The 17,004-nt window shown below is 40.7% G+C and overlaps 1 protein-coding gene and 1 long non-coding RNA gene across 4 annotated transcripts in view; one reads left to right on the forward strand and one right to left on the reverse strand.

Moving 5' to 3' along the window:
- Window positions 1–16,140, forward strand: part of LOC117528775 (zinc finger protein 678-like) — a 36,560-nt gene extending 20,420 nt beyond the window's left edge. For 2 of the 3 annotated variants that reach the window (XM_034191424.1, XM_034191482.1), the window contains one exon: window positions 1,167–4,064. In XM_034191424.1, coding sequence (XP_034047315.1) covers window positions 1,167–2,528 — 1,362 coding nt within the window. In that variant the 3' untranslated portion in view covers window positions 2,529–4,064. Of the gene's footprint in view, window positions 1–1,166; window positions 12,949–14,130 lie in introns of those variants that run through there. The other variant, XM_034191564.1, reaches the window with a different exon arrangement.
- Window positions 1,905–17,004, reverse strand: part of LOC117530983 — a 39,917-nt gene continuing 24,817 nt past the window's right edge. The window contains exons 3-4 of the long non-coding RNA XR_004566499.1: window positions 2,105–2,229; window positions 1,905–2,020 (exon numbers count right to left, since the gene is read on the reverse strand). This is a non-coding gene — a long non-coding RNA (uncharacterized LOC117530983). The remainder of the gene's footprint in view (window positions 2,021–2,104; window positions 2,230–17,004) is intronic.

Raw genomic sequence — 17,004 nt, forward strand, 5'->3', positions numbered from 1 at the left:
AATACGTGCCCAAGGGGTGCTATATAAAGGGAGAAAAGCAGGGGGCCTAAGACCCCTGTGTGACCCCATATTTCATGTCACCAAGGTTAGAGGTGGTGGTGTTATACAAAACGCAGGAGAACGACTGGTTGGGTATGATGTCAACCATGCAAGGGCACACCCAGTAATGATTCGCCAACCTATCAACTAGAATACGGTGATCCACCATATCCAACGCTGCACTAAGATCTAACAGTACCAGAACCGTAGTGATGTCTGAATAGATTGCAAGCAGAAGCTCATTCACCACTTTAGTGAGAGCCGTTTCTGTGGAATGATATTTTCTAAAAGCAGACTGCAGCAGCTCAAAGAGATTATTCTCAGTAAGATAGTCCACGACCTGCCATGAAACCACTTTTTCCTGAATTTTAGAACAAAATGATAGATTTGATTGCGGCCTATAATTTTTCAATACACTAGGGTCAAGATTAGATTTCTTAAGGAATGGTTTCATCACTGCAGACTTGTAACATTTAGTAACACATCCAGATAGTCCACAGATTAATAATTTCCAACACAGTAGGCCCAAGAGTGGGCCACAGGTCCTTAAACAGTTTTGTTGGTATAGGATCACATAAGCAGGTTGTGCTTTTTGTAGATATTACAAGTTTCGTCAGCATGCCCAGTGAGATAGTATCAAGTTTATTAAAGCTAGGCAATATGTCACAGATGGCATCCTCTTCGATAGCAGGGTGTAGTGGCTGGATGAAGGCATGCTGGCATATATTTAACCTAATATCATCTATTTTTTTCTCAAAGTAATATACAAAATCTTGGGCTATAAAAGGAGAGTGACTTACAGGTGGTTGTCCATAAGTAAGTGTTGCCACCGTGTCGAACAGGAACTTTGAATTATGCTTGTTTTTGTTTATCAAGTCAGAGTAATGGGCCCGGTTTGTAGCAGTAGTGCATGGTTATAGTCTAGAATAGTGTCACGCCACACGAGGTGGAATTCTTCCACTTTTGAACAATGCCATTGTTGTTTCAGACCTCTAGCCTTATGCTGTCATCATGTGACAACACCTTTAGTTTTCATTCACAAGTCCACTGTGCTGTATGTGAGTTATTTGTGTGCAGGTTAGGTTGCAATATAGTTGAACTTTAATCTGTCTATCTCTCCTTTGTAGAAACAGGGTAACAGAAGCAGACGCAGACCTGAATCCTCTCAGCAGAATTACAAAACTGTTGCAACACCAACAAATAAAAATAAACCATACAGCTGCGACCAATGTGGGAGAGCTTTCACATGGCCAAATGAACTAAAAAGGCACCAAGTCATCCACAGTGAAGAAAAGCCGTACACTTGTGACCAGTGTGGGAGAGCATTTAACCAACTGTGTCACCTCAAAAACCACCAGCTCATCCACAGTGGCGATAAACCGTATACCTGTGACCAATGTGGCAGAGCGTTCAGCCAGCCAAATAATCTGAAAAGGCACCAACTCATCCATAGTGGAGAGAAACTGTATATTTGTGACCAATGTGGCAGAACTTTCCATGTGTTGTCTTACTTAAAAAAACACCAAATCATTCACAGCGAAGCAAGACCATACAGCTGTGAACAATGTGGGAGAGTTTTTAGTCGACCAGATACTCTGAAAAGGCACCGGGTCACCCACAATGAAGAGAAACCATACACTTGTGACCAGTGTGACAGAGCTTTCTCCACGTTAGCTTACCTAAACATACACCAGCGCATCCACACTGGACATAAACCGTACATTTGCAGTTATTGTGGGAGAGCTTTCAAACAGTCATCAACCCTAAAAAGGCACCAACTCATCCATAGCGGAGAGAAATCATACAGCTGTGACCGGTGTGACAGAGCTTTCTACACAATATCTGAATTGAAAAAACACCAACGCATACACACTAGAGATAAACCATACACTTGTGCCTATTGCAGGAGACCTTTTAAACTTGTATCATCCCTAAAAAGGCACCAGCGCATCCACAGTGGGGAGAAACTACATGTTTGTTCCTCTTGTGGGAGACCTTTCCAGCATTCATCAGCACTAAAAAAGCACCAACTCATCCATGGTGGAGAGAAACCACACATTTGCACTTCTTGTGGGAGAACTTTCCAGCATTCATCAACTCGAAAAAGGCAACGACTTAACCATGGTGGAGATAAACTGTACCCCTATGACCAATGTGGGATTTGTTTTCACCATCACCATCTTATCCATACTGGTGACCAAATGTACTCTTGCAGCCACTGTGGGAAGAGATTATGTTCTTTGCTTTCACTGAAGTATCACCAGCGTACTCACACTAGGGAGAACTCATATCGGTGCAAATACTGTAGGAGAAACTTTATTCGATTATCGTCACGGATCATTCATGAGTGTCTTCACGCTGGAGAGAAACCATACCGGTGTCACCACTGTGAGAAGTGTTTTAGTTGTAAATATTCGTATGTAGTACACAAACGTATTCATACTGGTCAGAAACTGTATTGGTGTCAACTACCTGAAGCAGTTGTGTAAGCTCCTGTTCCTCCTGCTGAGATGTTAGACATCTTCAGTACCAGTGTTCTTTGGCTGATTCTGTAGTCATCTGTGAAGCACCATGTTTTGGTGAGATTGTAAAGTCTATGAACCAGCAGAAGGTGGAGAAAACTGAAGGGTTCTGGGATATTGAAGCTGAATTCTTTCAGCTGGGTTAAGATGCTGTTCTACTGACATTGCAAGTAATCTTTGTTTCTATCTGGGAGACTGGTATCATCCCTGTGGGCTGGAAGAATGGCTGGATGGCCATGGAGGACATGTGTCAGTTATGTGGGTTGGCGATGTGCAGCTTCCAGACCTAACCTGCCCAGATGTCAAATCTTTGTGGGAAATAATAACATTTTGAGTGTCCTGTATTTATGTAACTTTTATCTGTTTTTATGTATGTTGATTTTTGTATCAAACTCTAATCCAAAGATGTAATATCAGTTGCACAAGTTGAGAGGAAAAATTTTAGTTTAACCTTTATTTAACCAGGTTTGGCCCATTGAGATCGAGATCTCTTTTGCAAGGAGACCTGGACAATTATAAAGTTGCTTATTCACCTAACCTGCATGTCTTTACATGTGGGAGGAAACCACATTTATATATTACAAACATTTACATATTTATATTACATTTAACGAGGATCCTGGTAGTGCCCTTTCATCAATTAATTTAAGTTTCACCTTTGCAACCATACTCCCCCGGAACCCAAAGACTTTGGTTTCCTGGATTCTGAAGCTAGTTGGCATTGTTTATGGTCAAAACTACGACAGTATCTGATCGTCTTCGAACGTCCGACTTTCATTCTTGATTATTGAAAATATTCTTGGCAAATGCTTTTGCTTTCAACCAGCTTGCGCCAGTCCATGAATTTCACGCTGAGCAGCGCAATATGAATGCCCCCGGCCGTCCCTCTTAATCATGGTCCAAGTTCAGAGAAGAAAATCCACAAAATAGAACCGGAGTCCTTTTCCATTATTCCTAGCTGGGGTATTGAGGCGACCAGGCCTGCTTTGAACACTCATTTTTTCAAAGTAAATGCTTTGGACCCCGCGGGACACTCAGCTAAGCACATCGAGGAGGTACCGAGAGGCAGGACCTTGGACAGACAGCAGCTTGCTTCGCAGCGGGCCATCAGCTCAATCCCGAGATCCAACTATGATCTTTTTAACTGCAGCTACTTTAAGATACTCTGTTGGAGCTGGAAATACCACAGCTGCTGGCACCAGACTTGCTCTCCAATGGATCCTTGTTAATATTACAAACATTTATATATTACTCACAAAATATATTAGTCGTACATACATTGATTCCAAAGTAAGTTCCATTCATGTCATTGTTTTGATGATAAATGTCCAAAACTGCTGTTGATTTTTTTTGTTGTTGTTGCACACACATAAGAGCGATGCGCTGGGTGCTGGTCTGTCATATGGTACAGTGGTCAGTGTTGGTAAAAACAAGGTTGTAGGGTCAAATCCAGCATTACATTTTTTTTTGTGCAAGTTTCCTCTTGATGTTCAAAGTGTTTGATTTCTGTACATATTTTTAAATTATCTTTCTCACCTGCTGTACAGCAGGCATAGTGAAATAAAATATGAACTCAAATGAACTGTTTGTGTCTTCATTTGCAAAAACCCTTTTCAAGCACCAACAAATGAGTACAGATGTCCTCCTCATGTGATCTGATACTGTAGCAGCTATCGGGTCTCCTATGTAAAAATGTAGCCTTGTTATGGTCCTTGGCAGAAAATGAAGCAGCACTCCCTCTGCATGTGTTGTAATCTGAGCTTTTCTGTGGCCAGGTGTGTTTAGTCTGAGACTGGTGATACTGTGACACCTAGTGTTATTCAATCATTTACAACAGAAAAGGACAATTTAGATATATATAATTATACACGAATATGGGGACAAAATTACTCTAGGGAGCTGCTTAAAACATATTTTAGTGCTTTGTGGTTTGTAGAGAATAAATATATTGTCTCTGAGCTCTTAAACATTAAGAAATGAGGTATTCTCTTAGATAATTTGTATTTATGAATATGAGATTTAGAAAATAATTCAATTATTATATTGAATGCTCAACTACAAATTCAAGACATCTCATGATTTGATTAAACTGGGAGAAGCCAAATTATATTTTTACGAAATAACCTGAAGTGGTCAATGACTTGGTCACGAATGTAAGAATAAAAATAGTTTGGTGCTTTAATAAAATTATGGTAAATTTTTATACTTTTTAAAATGTACATCTTAATAATACTGAACTATATGTGCTCTATAGCTTATTTTGTTAATGAATAAATACACAAATATAAAATGTAAAAAAATTTTTTTGTAAAAAGTTTTTTAATCTATCTAGATTTTATCTTTGCTGCCTATTGTGTCGTTTTATTAAAGGACCACAGTGGAAATAACTGCTTTGACTTTTTTTATGTTATCCTTGAAATTCCATGATAAATGTATGAGGCATATGTTTTAACACATGGTATTTTGTTTATGTTTTTTTATGGAATTTCTTTTTGAAGCCAACTTTATTGACAATTCAACAACAAAACACGAACAGTACAAGCACAAAAGACATACACAAAAGACTCTTCCCCGGCTGAGGGTGATGATACCTTGTTTCATGATACTTTGTTTTTATGGAATTTCTAAATAAATCAATCAAACGTTTTCTTAGATTTGTCTAAGATGAACTCGTGATCGTTGTTTCGATCGGATTTTTCTTCCAGACGGACCAACCGGATATGTTTCGGGAAAAACAAAGTCGCAAAAGAAGCATATTTTGAGGTAAAACAAATATTTTTATTCTTTTAAGTGAAGTATGTAAGTGTTTATTATCGTTTATTTCTGGAGGAAAACAGACGCTTTATTCAGATGTTGCAGAGGGAGGAAGATAAAAGTATTGTTTTTTTTTACTTTTAATGTTTGACAAATATTGAAAAAATGAAGAATAATATTCAGGTTTGTGATAAAGTGAAGGAATTGATTCTTTGAAGTTGTGCGTTGTGATATGGAGAATACAGTTAAAAATGAACTGACAGTATAAATCATGTTTGTGTGTCTGCAGGTTTAAATGACGTATGTTCAATTTGAGAACATGTAAATGGACAAAGACTTGGGGAAAAAATCTAGATATTTATGTCTGCAGCAGAGCTGTGCAAAATTCAGAATTTTAGAAATGTAATTCTGCTGCCTCAGCTCAAAATTTAATTCACTCGAGTCAAGATTGAAATCCAAGTTATTCTCAACCGAACTCTGAATTTTGCAAAGTCGTGCTCTGCGGTGACCTTTGTGTCTGAGTTATGGTATGTGTGATCTTTGCAATGTCTGCTGGCTGTTATCACTCTATAACTCATTAATATAAAAGATTTCCACCTGTTTTCCACCTGGTAACAGAGACAGTATAGGAGTGTAGCTGGGGGACAAGGGACCCCTCCCCCCATACACATACATCACAGAGTAAAAGTCCACTTTTGAAGACATTTTAAGGGCATTTTTTTTTCACATAAAAATAATCATGGTAATTAGAATTACTGTATTTTTAAAACCTGAAGCATTGTTTAACCAATATTACTCTGTCATAGTTTTACTCCTGCAGTGTTACAAAAAATGAAATTGATGAGCCATTTTAAAAATTCTGGTTACTTCAATTTTAAAACCTAACTAACTAACTAAATAAATAGCTTTTTCAAGGTAGGATTTCACCGTAGTGCTACTTGTTTGCATTAGTATTTCAAATTTGCCCATCCAAAGCACTATGCCAGGTGCTGTTGCCATACTTCAGCAGCTGAGTTCATTCAGTGCTCCAGTCATGCTAAAAGACTAGGCTAGCTAGCAGGCTCACCAGCTTTGCTTGGACTATACAGTTGTATGCAAACATTTGGGCACCTCTGATAATTTTCATGATTTTCCTTTATAAATTATTGGTTGTCTGGATCAGAAATTTCAGTGAAATATATCATATCGCAGACAAACACAGTGATATTTGAGATGAGATGAGATATACTTTATTGATCTCACAGTGGAGAAATTATGTTTACACTCCAGTTACCTCAGACAGCAATTAGTCCACAATTATTACTTGTTTACTGTAATAATGGCACACATCAGAATTAAAGACAGCACATACACATTTGATATTGTTTATGTGCACTAAATTTGAAGAAGTCGCACCACCGTCAGCTTGGGGGGGGGGACCTGCAGCAGCTAAAACCGCGCTGCCCCTGCAGAAGGGAAGGGATGACGTGAGCAGAAGCCGGAGTGGGGGGTGTGTGATGGGGGGTAGGAGGGGGTGGGGAGAGGGAATGGAGCATGCTTCAGTCCTGTGAAACAGTTTATTGTCTTTGTGAGTTGAGATAAGAAAAGCCAAATGTAACCAAGGCCGAAGACATTCCTCTGGAGGAAGACAGCAGGGTACTTTGTCCTTCAGGCTGATAAGCCTGCCATGTTGTGGTTTGACCAGTGAAAAACACTTTTACCGCTTTACTTGAACAACCAAATCCCAATTATGAATTAAGAATATTCCAAATTATGAATTAAGAATATTCCCCGGCCTCCGAAATCTTCATCTTCATCTGCAAGGCGCGCATCTGCTCCAAGATGTCATCCAATTTGTGTCTGAGTTCAAGAGTCATCGCAGTCTGAGAATGCACTGCCTTGTCAACCTCATTAATCATGATGGACAAGCGAGGGGCCGTGGTTCTTGATGCTGCCGTCTTGCCAGTTTTCCGGTAGATCAGGGCAGCACATAAGCCAGAAAATACCAGCCCTGCTACCATAAGACCAAATATGAATAAATCCTTGACGTCCTCCACAGAGAATGGCGCAAAAGCATGCAACACGCCACGACCCCCAGGAGTCGAGAACATAGCCCGCAGGATACGTTCCATCTGGGCAGGTAGGATCCCCCGGTCCTGACCTTCTTGTAGAAAAGATGGTGTCAATACTGTTCAGAGACCAGCTGATCAATTCCATGGTTAATCCAATAGTAGTCCAATAGATCCAGTATCCAATATATTTTTGAGGAATTTACAGTGTGGTGAAGTAGGGACTTGAAGGTTAACACAGAGAGCAGAGATAAGGGAGAGTGGAGGAGATGCAACCGCCCTCATCGGAGTCCCAAGCTGAATTCTTTGAGAACTGAAATTAAATTTATAGGATTTACAGAAAGTGTGCAATAATTCGTTAAACAAAATTAGGCAGGTGCATAAATTTGGGCACCTCAACAGAAAAAATAAATTAGTATTTAGTAGATCCTCCTTTTGCAGAAATAAAAGCCTCTAAATGCTTCCTATAGCTTCCAATGAGAGTCTGGATTCTGGATTAAGGTATTTTGGACCATTCTTCTTTACAAAACATCTCAGGTTTGTTGGTTTCTTAGCATGAACAGCCTGCTTAAAATTACACCACAGATACTCAGTATTATCATATGCCTATAAATGATACGTCAACGTGATTGGATAGCATTAATGGACATAAAATATTCTGTCTGTTAAGAGCTTCACCTCTTGTTCCACATGTGTATTTCCCACCAGTGTCACATACGTCCACTAATGCTTCAGCTGAACGGTGCTGTTTCTTTTTTTTTTCCCCTTTGTTTCAGAAGCCATAACTGGCAACTGTCCTCTAGTGTTAGCGGAGGTTAGCCTGTAAGCTCGCCGTCGTGCTGATAATCATTCGAGTACATTTATTTAATGAAGCTGCTGTAAATGAAGAAATCATCAAAAATTCATCAAAATATCGACGTAAATTGCAAAGGTGTTTTGCTTCTTTCATCATCCATCCACCTCAAGTTAGCACTGTTTCCTAAGCGAAAACAATTGTATGTGACACCGGTCGGCATCACCGCGATTGCTCTCACTACCTCCGATGCGGTTACTGAGTCTGCGGGCTCAGTAAGTGCCGCAGCGGGCCACTCACACCGCCTCCCTGTTTGCTGTGTCGAGCTGCATGCAGCAACAGGTCCAGAGACTACGCTCGCTGTTTTGATGCGCAGCTCCCGGTGCATGGTCTCAGTAACTGTAGCCGCAGAGCTCCATGGCCATGACTTGGATTCTTTGCGGGTCCCGCATCCGTATTGTGTTCTGCGTGCATTTATCATTTATAGGTATATGATAAAATCGTTATCAAGTTGTTTTACCAATGAATATGGCTTTATACACCCTGAAGAAAACCATACACCCTGAGGCCGAAGGGTGTATGGTTTTCATATTCATTGGTGAACATATTCATTGGTGAACAACTTGATAACTGATAATATTCAGGTCTGGGGACTGAGATGGCCATTCTAGAATGTTGTAGTTATTCCTCTGCATGAATGCCTTAGTAGATTTTGAGCAGTGTTTAGGGTTGTTGTCTTGAAAGATCCAGCCCTGGCACAGCTTCAACTTTGTCACTGATTCATGAACATTGTTCTCAAGAATCTACTGATATTGACTGGAATCCATGTAACCTGTTGTGTGGGCCGCCAGAAGAGGAGGTACTGCTGGCCCACCACCAGAGGGCGCCCTGCCTGAAGTGCAGGCTTCAGGCACGAGAGGGCGCTGCCGCCACGGACACAGCCGGGAGTGACAGCTGTTACTCATTACTTCCTGACAGCTGTCACTCATTCTTCATCATCTCACTCCATAAAACCCAGATGTCATCTCCACCTCATCGCCGAAATATCGTACTTCATTGAAGGTAATATCCTCAGCCGTTTTGTGTTACAATATATCTGTATATTGTGAGTGTTTGCAGGAGTACCGGTTCCTCTTTCTCTGGAAGCTGAGTGAGTGCAGGACGGCACTCTTTTCCCCTGAGGAATCACTGCGGTACTCATCACATATTGAGTGAGAGGTGGAGGTGGCATTCCCACCGTTGTTATTACTGGGTGTACACACACCCACACTTGACTGTCTTTGTTCTCGCCAGCAGTACCAGATCCGACAGTCGGAGACCGTGATCACCTGGGAATTCGGGACTTGGCGGCTCCAGTATTCACCAGGTTCGGTGGTGGCGGAAATCGTGTGGTTCCGGCTCTTCTCAGGACAGACGTCTTCTATCCTTGAGCCTGCCCACACGTCACCTTTGTAATTTGACTGTAATCATATGCTGAGATTGTCTGTATAGTCGTTGTGCACATTTCACAACATGAAATTGTTACTTTTTGGCTCATCTATTGACCGTTCATTTGCGCCCCCTGTTGTGGGTCCGTCTCACTACACTTTCACAACATAACCCTCAACTTTAACAAGATTCCCAGTACCTACACTGGCCACACAGTCCCACAGCATGATGGAACCACCTCCAAATTTTACTGTAGGTAGCAAGTGTTTTTCTTGGAATGCTGTGTTCTTTTTCAGTCATGCATACCGCCCTTTATGTCCAAATAACTCAATTTTAGTTTCATCAGTCCACAACACCTTATTCCAAAATGAAACTGGCTTTCCAAATGTGCTTTAGCATACCTCAAGCAACTCTGTTTGTGGCATGTATGCAGAAAAGGCTTCCTCTGCATTACAGCATCTCCTTGTGCAAAGTGCGCTGTATAGTTGAACGATGCACAGAGACACTATCTGCAGCAAGATCATGTTGTAGGTCTTTGGAGCAGGTCTGTGGGTTGACTATGACTGTTCTCACCATCCTTCGCTGCAGCTTATCTGAGATTTTTCTTGGCCTGCCACTTCTGGCCTTAACTAGTACTGTACCTGTGGTCTTCCATTTCCTCACTATGTTCCTCACAGTGGAAACTGACAGCTGAAATTTCTGAGATAGTTTTTTGTATCCTTCCCCTAAACCATGATGTTGAACAGTCTTTGTTTTCAGGTCATTTGAGAGTTGTTTAGAGGCTCCCATGTTGCCACTCATTAGAAGAGATACAAAGAGGAGAAACATTTGCAATTGGGCACCTTAAATACCCTTTCTCATGATTTGGTTCACCTGTGTAAGGAGTTCAAGGGTCAATGGGCTTACCAAACCAAATTTGTGTTCCAGTAATTAGCGTTAAATGTATTCAAATCAATACAATGACAAGGATGCCAAAATTTATGCACCTGCCCAATTTTGTTTAAATAATTATTGCACACTTTCTGTAAATACTATAAACTTCATGAACACATGAACACAGTGTGTACATCTGCTATATGATATATTTAACTGAAATTTCTGATCCAGACAACCAATGATTTACGATGATTTTCGTATAAAAGAAAATAATGAAAATTATCAGGGGTATTTGATCAGTCTTCTAACATTGGTGGTTCAGTGCAGATGAGGGTCAATACCACATATAGGCTGTATCTCAAGAATGAGAAACACCAATGATCCAGTGGAACCAGGAGCACCACATGTCTGAAAAACTGTTAAAATTGTTGGTGTGAGCTCACAGACTCTTCAGAAAGTCTATGCTAGTCTCATTGAAAGTGTTCTTGTGTTCAATATAACTGTATGGTTTGGGTATCTCACAGTTGTAAACAAGAACAAACAAAATTGTTAAAAATGCAGCGAAGGTGATTGGTCAGGAGCAAAAGTCACTGGATGTTCTTTACCAGGCAGCTTTTCAGAGAATGACGAAATCCATCATCACTGACAAGGACCATCCTTTGTTTGAGGAGTTTGAACTCATGGCCTCTGGGCGCCACAGAATGCCTTTTGTAACAAAGAAGGTGTATAGGGGGTCATTTGTGCCTAATGCAGTCAGTCTACTGAACAGGTGCTAGTGAAGTTATGCAGAAGTTATGCAGCACATGAAATTGGATGAATTTTTATGAAACCATTATTTCTTGTAATTTTATCTATTGTATATTAACTGTCATGTTTAGTGATTGTCTAAACGTTTTTGTGGTGAACCAAAGACAAGTTTTCACTGAGGTGGACAATAAAGTTTAATCTAATCTAATCTAATCTAAAATCATGCTGTCTGTCTGATCAGATGTCTCTCTTTGATTGGTTTCACAGCTGATTGGTGGAGAGTAACTTTGGCCATTTGATTTCAGTTCAGAGCAGCTGTTTAGAATCTGGTGACAAATCAAATCAGTTTTATTTATATAGCGCCAAATCACAACAAACAGTTGCCCCAAGGCGCTTTATATTGTAAGGCAAAAGCCATACAATAATTACAGAAAAACCCCAAAGGTCAAAAGACCCCCTATGAGCAAGCACTTGGCTACAGTGGGAAGGAAAAACTCCCTTTTAACAGGAAGAAACCTCCAGCAGAACCAGGCTCAGGGAGGGGCAGTCTTCTGCTGGGACTGGTTGGGGCTGAGGGAGAGAACCAGGAAAAAGACATGCTGTGGAGGGGAGTAGAGATCAATCACTAATGATTAAATACCTAGTGGTGCATACAGAGCAAAAAGAGGTGAATAAAAAGAAACACTCAGTGCATCATGGGAACCCCCCAGCAGTCTAAGTCTATAGCAGCATAACTAAGGGATGGTTCAGGGTCACCTGATCCAGCCCTAACTATAAGCTTTAGCAAAAAGGAAAGTTTTAAGCCTAATCTTAAAAGTAGAGAGGGTGTCTGTCTCCCTGATCTGAATTGGGAGCTGGTTCCACAGGAGAGGAGCCTGGAAGCTGAAGGCTCTGCCTCCCATTCTACTCTTACAAACCCTAGGAACTACAAGTAAGCCTGCAGTCTGAGAGCGAAGCGCTCTATTGGGGTGATATGGTACTATGAGGTCCCTAAGATAAGATGGGACCTGATTATTCAAAACTTTATAAGTAAGAAGAAGAATTTTAAATTCTGTTCTGGAATTAACAGGGAGCCAATGAAGATAAGCCAATATGGGTGAAATATGCTCTCTCCTTCTAGTCCCTGTCAGTTATCTAGCTGCAGCATTTTGAATTAACTGAAGGCTTTTCAGGGAACTTTTAGGACAACCTGATAATAATGAATTACAGTAGTCCAGCCTAGAAAAAATAAATGCATAAATTAGTTTTTCAGCATCACTCTGGGACAAGACCTTTCTAATTTTAGAGATATTGCGTAAATGCAAAAAAGCAGTCCTACATATTTGCTTAATATGCGCATTGAAGGACATATCCTGATCAAAAATGACTCCAAGATTTCTCACAGTATTACTAGAGGTCAGGGTAATGCCATCCAGAGTAAGGATCAGGTTAGACACCATGTTTCTAAGATTTGTGGGGCCAAGTACAATAACTTCAGTTTTATCTGAATTTAAAAGCAGGAAATTAGAGGTCATCCATGTCTTTATGCTGCTACTCCTCCTCCTCGACCCGTGCTTTGAGCATTTTGACAGTTAGTGTGACTCGGGGGTGTTGACTCATTTAAACTAACATATTCATCCTGCTGTAACCAGGTTTCTGTAAGGCAGAATAAATCAATATGTTGATCAATTATTATATCATTTACTAACAGGGACTTAGAAGAGACAACACCTAAGGAAGCAAGATGAGTTCTTCACCAAAGGTGAGCAGATTTGTATTGTTGCTTGGAAACAGGACCAGGTAACTGACATCAAATTAAATGTAACCATAAACACTGAGCTGTTAGATTAATGGTAGGGGAGATGATGGTCTAGTGGTTAAGTGTTGGGCTTGAGACGAGAGGATCCTCGGTTCAATTCCCAGCTTGAGTGGAAAATCACTAAGGGCCCTCGGGCAAGGTCCTTAATTCCCGTAGTTGCTCCCGGTGTGTAGTGAGTACCTTGTATGGCAGCACCCTCACATTGGGGTGAATGTGAGGCATTATTTGTAAAGCACCTTGGACATCTGACGCAGATGGAAAGCACTGTATAAATGCAGTCCATTTATGGTGCACTGAAATGACAGTTTACATGTCCTCGAGACTGTAATATGTTTTCTTGTTTACTGCAGTATTTCACCTAGCTGCAACAGATATGTGAGAGGTGGAGATGTTTTATCTGCTTGGGTGGTTGCCATCCAGGAGGCAGGGTCATTCCAAGCTTTGGTAAATGCGGTGAAATGTGGCACCGGCGATCACCTGGACTTCAGACACTACAGGGGTGTTACATGGCTCTCTGTGAGGATTCATTTCTCATTACTTGCTGCTCAGCAACCGGAACGGATAACCATCACCTCCATCCAGCTCTGGGAGTAGTTATTGAATGCAGTCATGAATATGTGTTATGTCTGTCATGATATTTTTGGTACACATGTTTATGAGGATACCTGAGTTGTGCTGGAATTACTCCATGCCAATTGAGTGCTTATTGTGGGGAGACTCAAATGAGGAGTATAATTTTCATTGTGAAAGAAGCATCAGCTGTGACATTTTGGCCATGTGACACATTTTTCTGCACGCAGGTGCCTCAGGTTTGAGCAATCCAATAGCCAGAAAAGTCCAAAGCAATGCCCACATTTCCCCTGGCTGTGGCATAATAGATGGTTGCTTTCATTAAGTGTGAATGGATCAGTTGTCTGCCTGTGTAGTTCCCATCCAGGACCCAGGGTAGTTGTGTTGTGGATGCAGTGACGAGTAGCACCACCACATGCTTCCAGACTTGACTGCAGTATAAAAACATTCTCAATTTTATAGTGATATACTTGATATCACTCATATGATGAGCTACAGCTGAACTTTAATCTCTGTCTCTCTCTCTTTTAAAAATGTATTTAATTTTCTAAGCAGAGCAACTCAACTCAACAAAGCCCTGAATCCTGTCGACAAAATTACAAAAGCTGTGGCCAGTGTGGAAGAACTTTCAACCAGTTATCTCACCTAAAACAACATCAGCTCATCCACAATGGAGAGAAACCACACTCCTGTGGCCAATGTGGGAAAACATTCAGCCGACCAAATAATTTAAAAAGGCACCAACTCATCCACAGTGGAGAGAAACCACACACTTGTGACCAATGTGGGAGAGCTTTTAGTCAGTCATCTCACCTAAAAAAACACCAGCTCATCCACAGTGGAGAGAAACCGTTTATTTGTGACCAATGTGGCAGAGCTTTCAACATTTTGTCTTACTTAAAAAAACACCAACTCATGCACAGTAAGGAAAAACCGTACAGCTGTGAACAATGTGGGAGAGCTTTCAACCAGTCAATCCACCTGAAAATACACCAACGTATCCACAGTGGAAATAAACCACATACCTGTGACCAATGTGGGAAAGCTTTCCACCGGGCAGATGCTCTAAAAAGGCATCAACTCAACCACAGTGACGAGAAGCCATGCAAGTGTGACCAGTGTGACAGAGCTTTCTACACATTATCTGAATTAAAAAGACACCAACGTATACACACTGGAGAGAAACCATACACTTGTGACCAATGTGGAAGTGCTTTCAAGCGGCCATCGACCCTAAAAAGACACAAACTCATCCATAGTGGAGAGAAACCATACTGCTGTGACCAATGTGGGATTTCTTTCCGTCATTCAAGTTCATATAAGAATCACCTGCTTACTCACAGTGGAGACACAACGTTCACTTGTAGCCAGTGTGGGAAGCGATTGTGTTCTTTGTTTTCATTAAAGCAGCATCGCCGAATCCACACTGGGGAGAAACCTTATCGCTGCAGATACTGTGCGAAAAATCTCAGTGGATTCTCATCATGGGTAGTTCATGAGCGTATTCACACTGGAGAGAAGCCATACAGCTGTGATCAGTGTGACAAACGTTTCAGTAACAGGGGTTCGTATGTAGTTCATAAACGTATGCATACAGGAGAGAAACCATATCAGTGTCGGCACTGCGTGAAAAGTTTCATTTTATCATCCAGACTCTCCAGGCATGAACGTACCCATACAGGAAATAAAGAGTACTGGTGCGGTGAGTGTAAAAGAAGCTTCTCCACCTTAGATCACTGGAAGACTCAAGAAACATCTCAGTTGAGGAAGACGTGTTCCACTGAATCCATGTTCAAACTAGAGTGGTAGAACTTTTAATTTAATTACTGATTCAGTGTTTTTGACATCACAATACAGTTATCATTGTCACAGCTTTTAATAGACCCTGCAAACACAAACGTGGGGATGGTGAGGGTGCAGGTACTACCCTGTCCGTCCTTCTATCCACAAGTCTTATAAGCTCAACATCCAAACAACTTGGATTTCAGTGACATACATACATATCACACAATGATAGCATAATATATTGAGAGCCTGTCTGAAACAGGATTTTAAGACTGATACCCAAGCTCTGGAACTCTCTGCCATTAAATGTCCGACTGGCTCCTTCAATTGACTCTTTTAAGACTCTTTTAAAGACACAACTTTTTGCACTGGCTTTTAACACAAGATGAGCTGAATACTGCCACATCTTTTATTGTCTTGTTGATTTATTTTGTTCTTGTATTTAACTAAATATAATATTAATTCCTTCTATTGTACAGCACTTTGGGGCAATGTTGACTGTTTGCAAATGTGCTTTATAAATAAACCTGACCTTGACCTTGATACCTATTTCGACATGTAATGATTCCAAAAAATAATTTTCCTAAAATTTGTTTTGTGTAATTTTTGAATGAGTCCTCACCAAAATAACACAACAGAATGCAGTTTGAAATTAAAGTGATTTTATTTGCATGAACAGAATTTGAACAATACTTAAAATATATTAGTTTTGAGAAACAAGACTGTTATAAAAAAAAAAAGTGGGGGAGAAACTCCTGTTTCTTCACTGGCATATTTTTCTTGTGGATTTTTTTCTTTTGTTTTGTCTTTGTAATTTTTAATTAATTTATATCAAGTTGTAGAGATTTGCTTTAAGTTTGAGTTTATGGAAGATGATTTTAGAAATTTTTATTTTATTTTTTGTAATTTGAAATGGCACAAACAAATGAAAATGTGTGAAATAGCAAGGGTTCCAATACTTTTGGCGTGCATGCATACATACGAGGTCTGTCCATAAAGTATAGGTCCTTTTATTTTTTTCAAAAACTATATGGATTTCATTCATATGTTTTTACGTCAGACATGCTTGAACCCTCGTGCGCATGCGTGAGTTTTTCCACGCCTGTCGGTGACGTCATTCGTCTGTGAGCACTCCTTGTGGGAGGAGTCGTCCAGCCCCTCGTCGGAATTCCTTTGTCTGAGAAGTTGCTGAGAGACTGGCGCTTTGTTTGATCAAATTTTTTTCTAAACCTGTGAGACACATCGAAGTGGACACGGTTCTAAAAATTAAGCTGGTTTTCGGTAAAAATTTTAACAGCTGATGAGAGATTTTGAGGTGAGACTGTCGCTTTAAGGACTTTTCACGGTGCGAGACGTCGCGCAGCGCTCTCAGGCGGCGTCATCAGCCTGTTTCAAGCTTAAAACCTCCACATTTCAGGCTCTATTGATCCAGGACGTCGTGAGAGAACAGAGAAGTTTCAGAAGAAGTCGGTTTCAGCATTTTATCCGGATATTCCACTGTTAAAGGAGATTTTTTTAATGAAACGTGCGGGCGGATTGCAGCGTCGGCTCGCAGCCACTGCGACGCTCCACCACAGGAAAAACACCTCTGTTGGAAGCCTTAAGGACAAGTTGGAACATGTCCAGCTGTTAAACAATTTCTCA

The sequence above is a fragment of the Thalassophryne amazonica genome, chromosome 1, assembly GCF_902500255.1.
Source record: "Thalassophryne amazonica chromosome 1, fThaAma1.1, whole genome shotgun sequence".
NCBI classification, from domain to species: Eukaryota; Metazoa; Chordata; class Actinopteri; order Batrachoidiformes; family Batrachoididae; genus Thalassophryne; species Thalassophryne amazonica.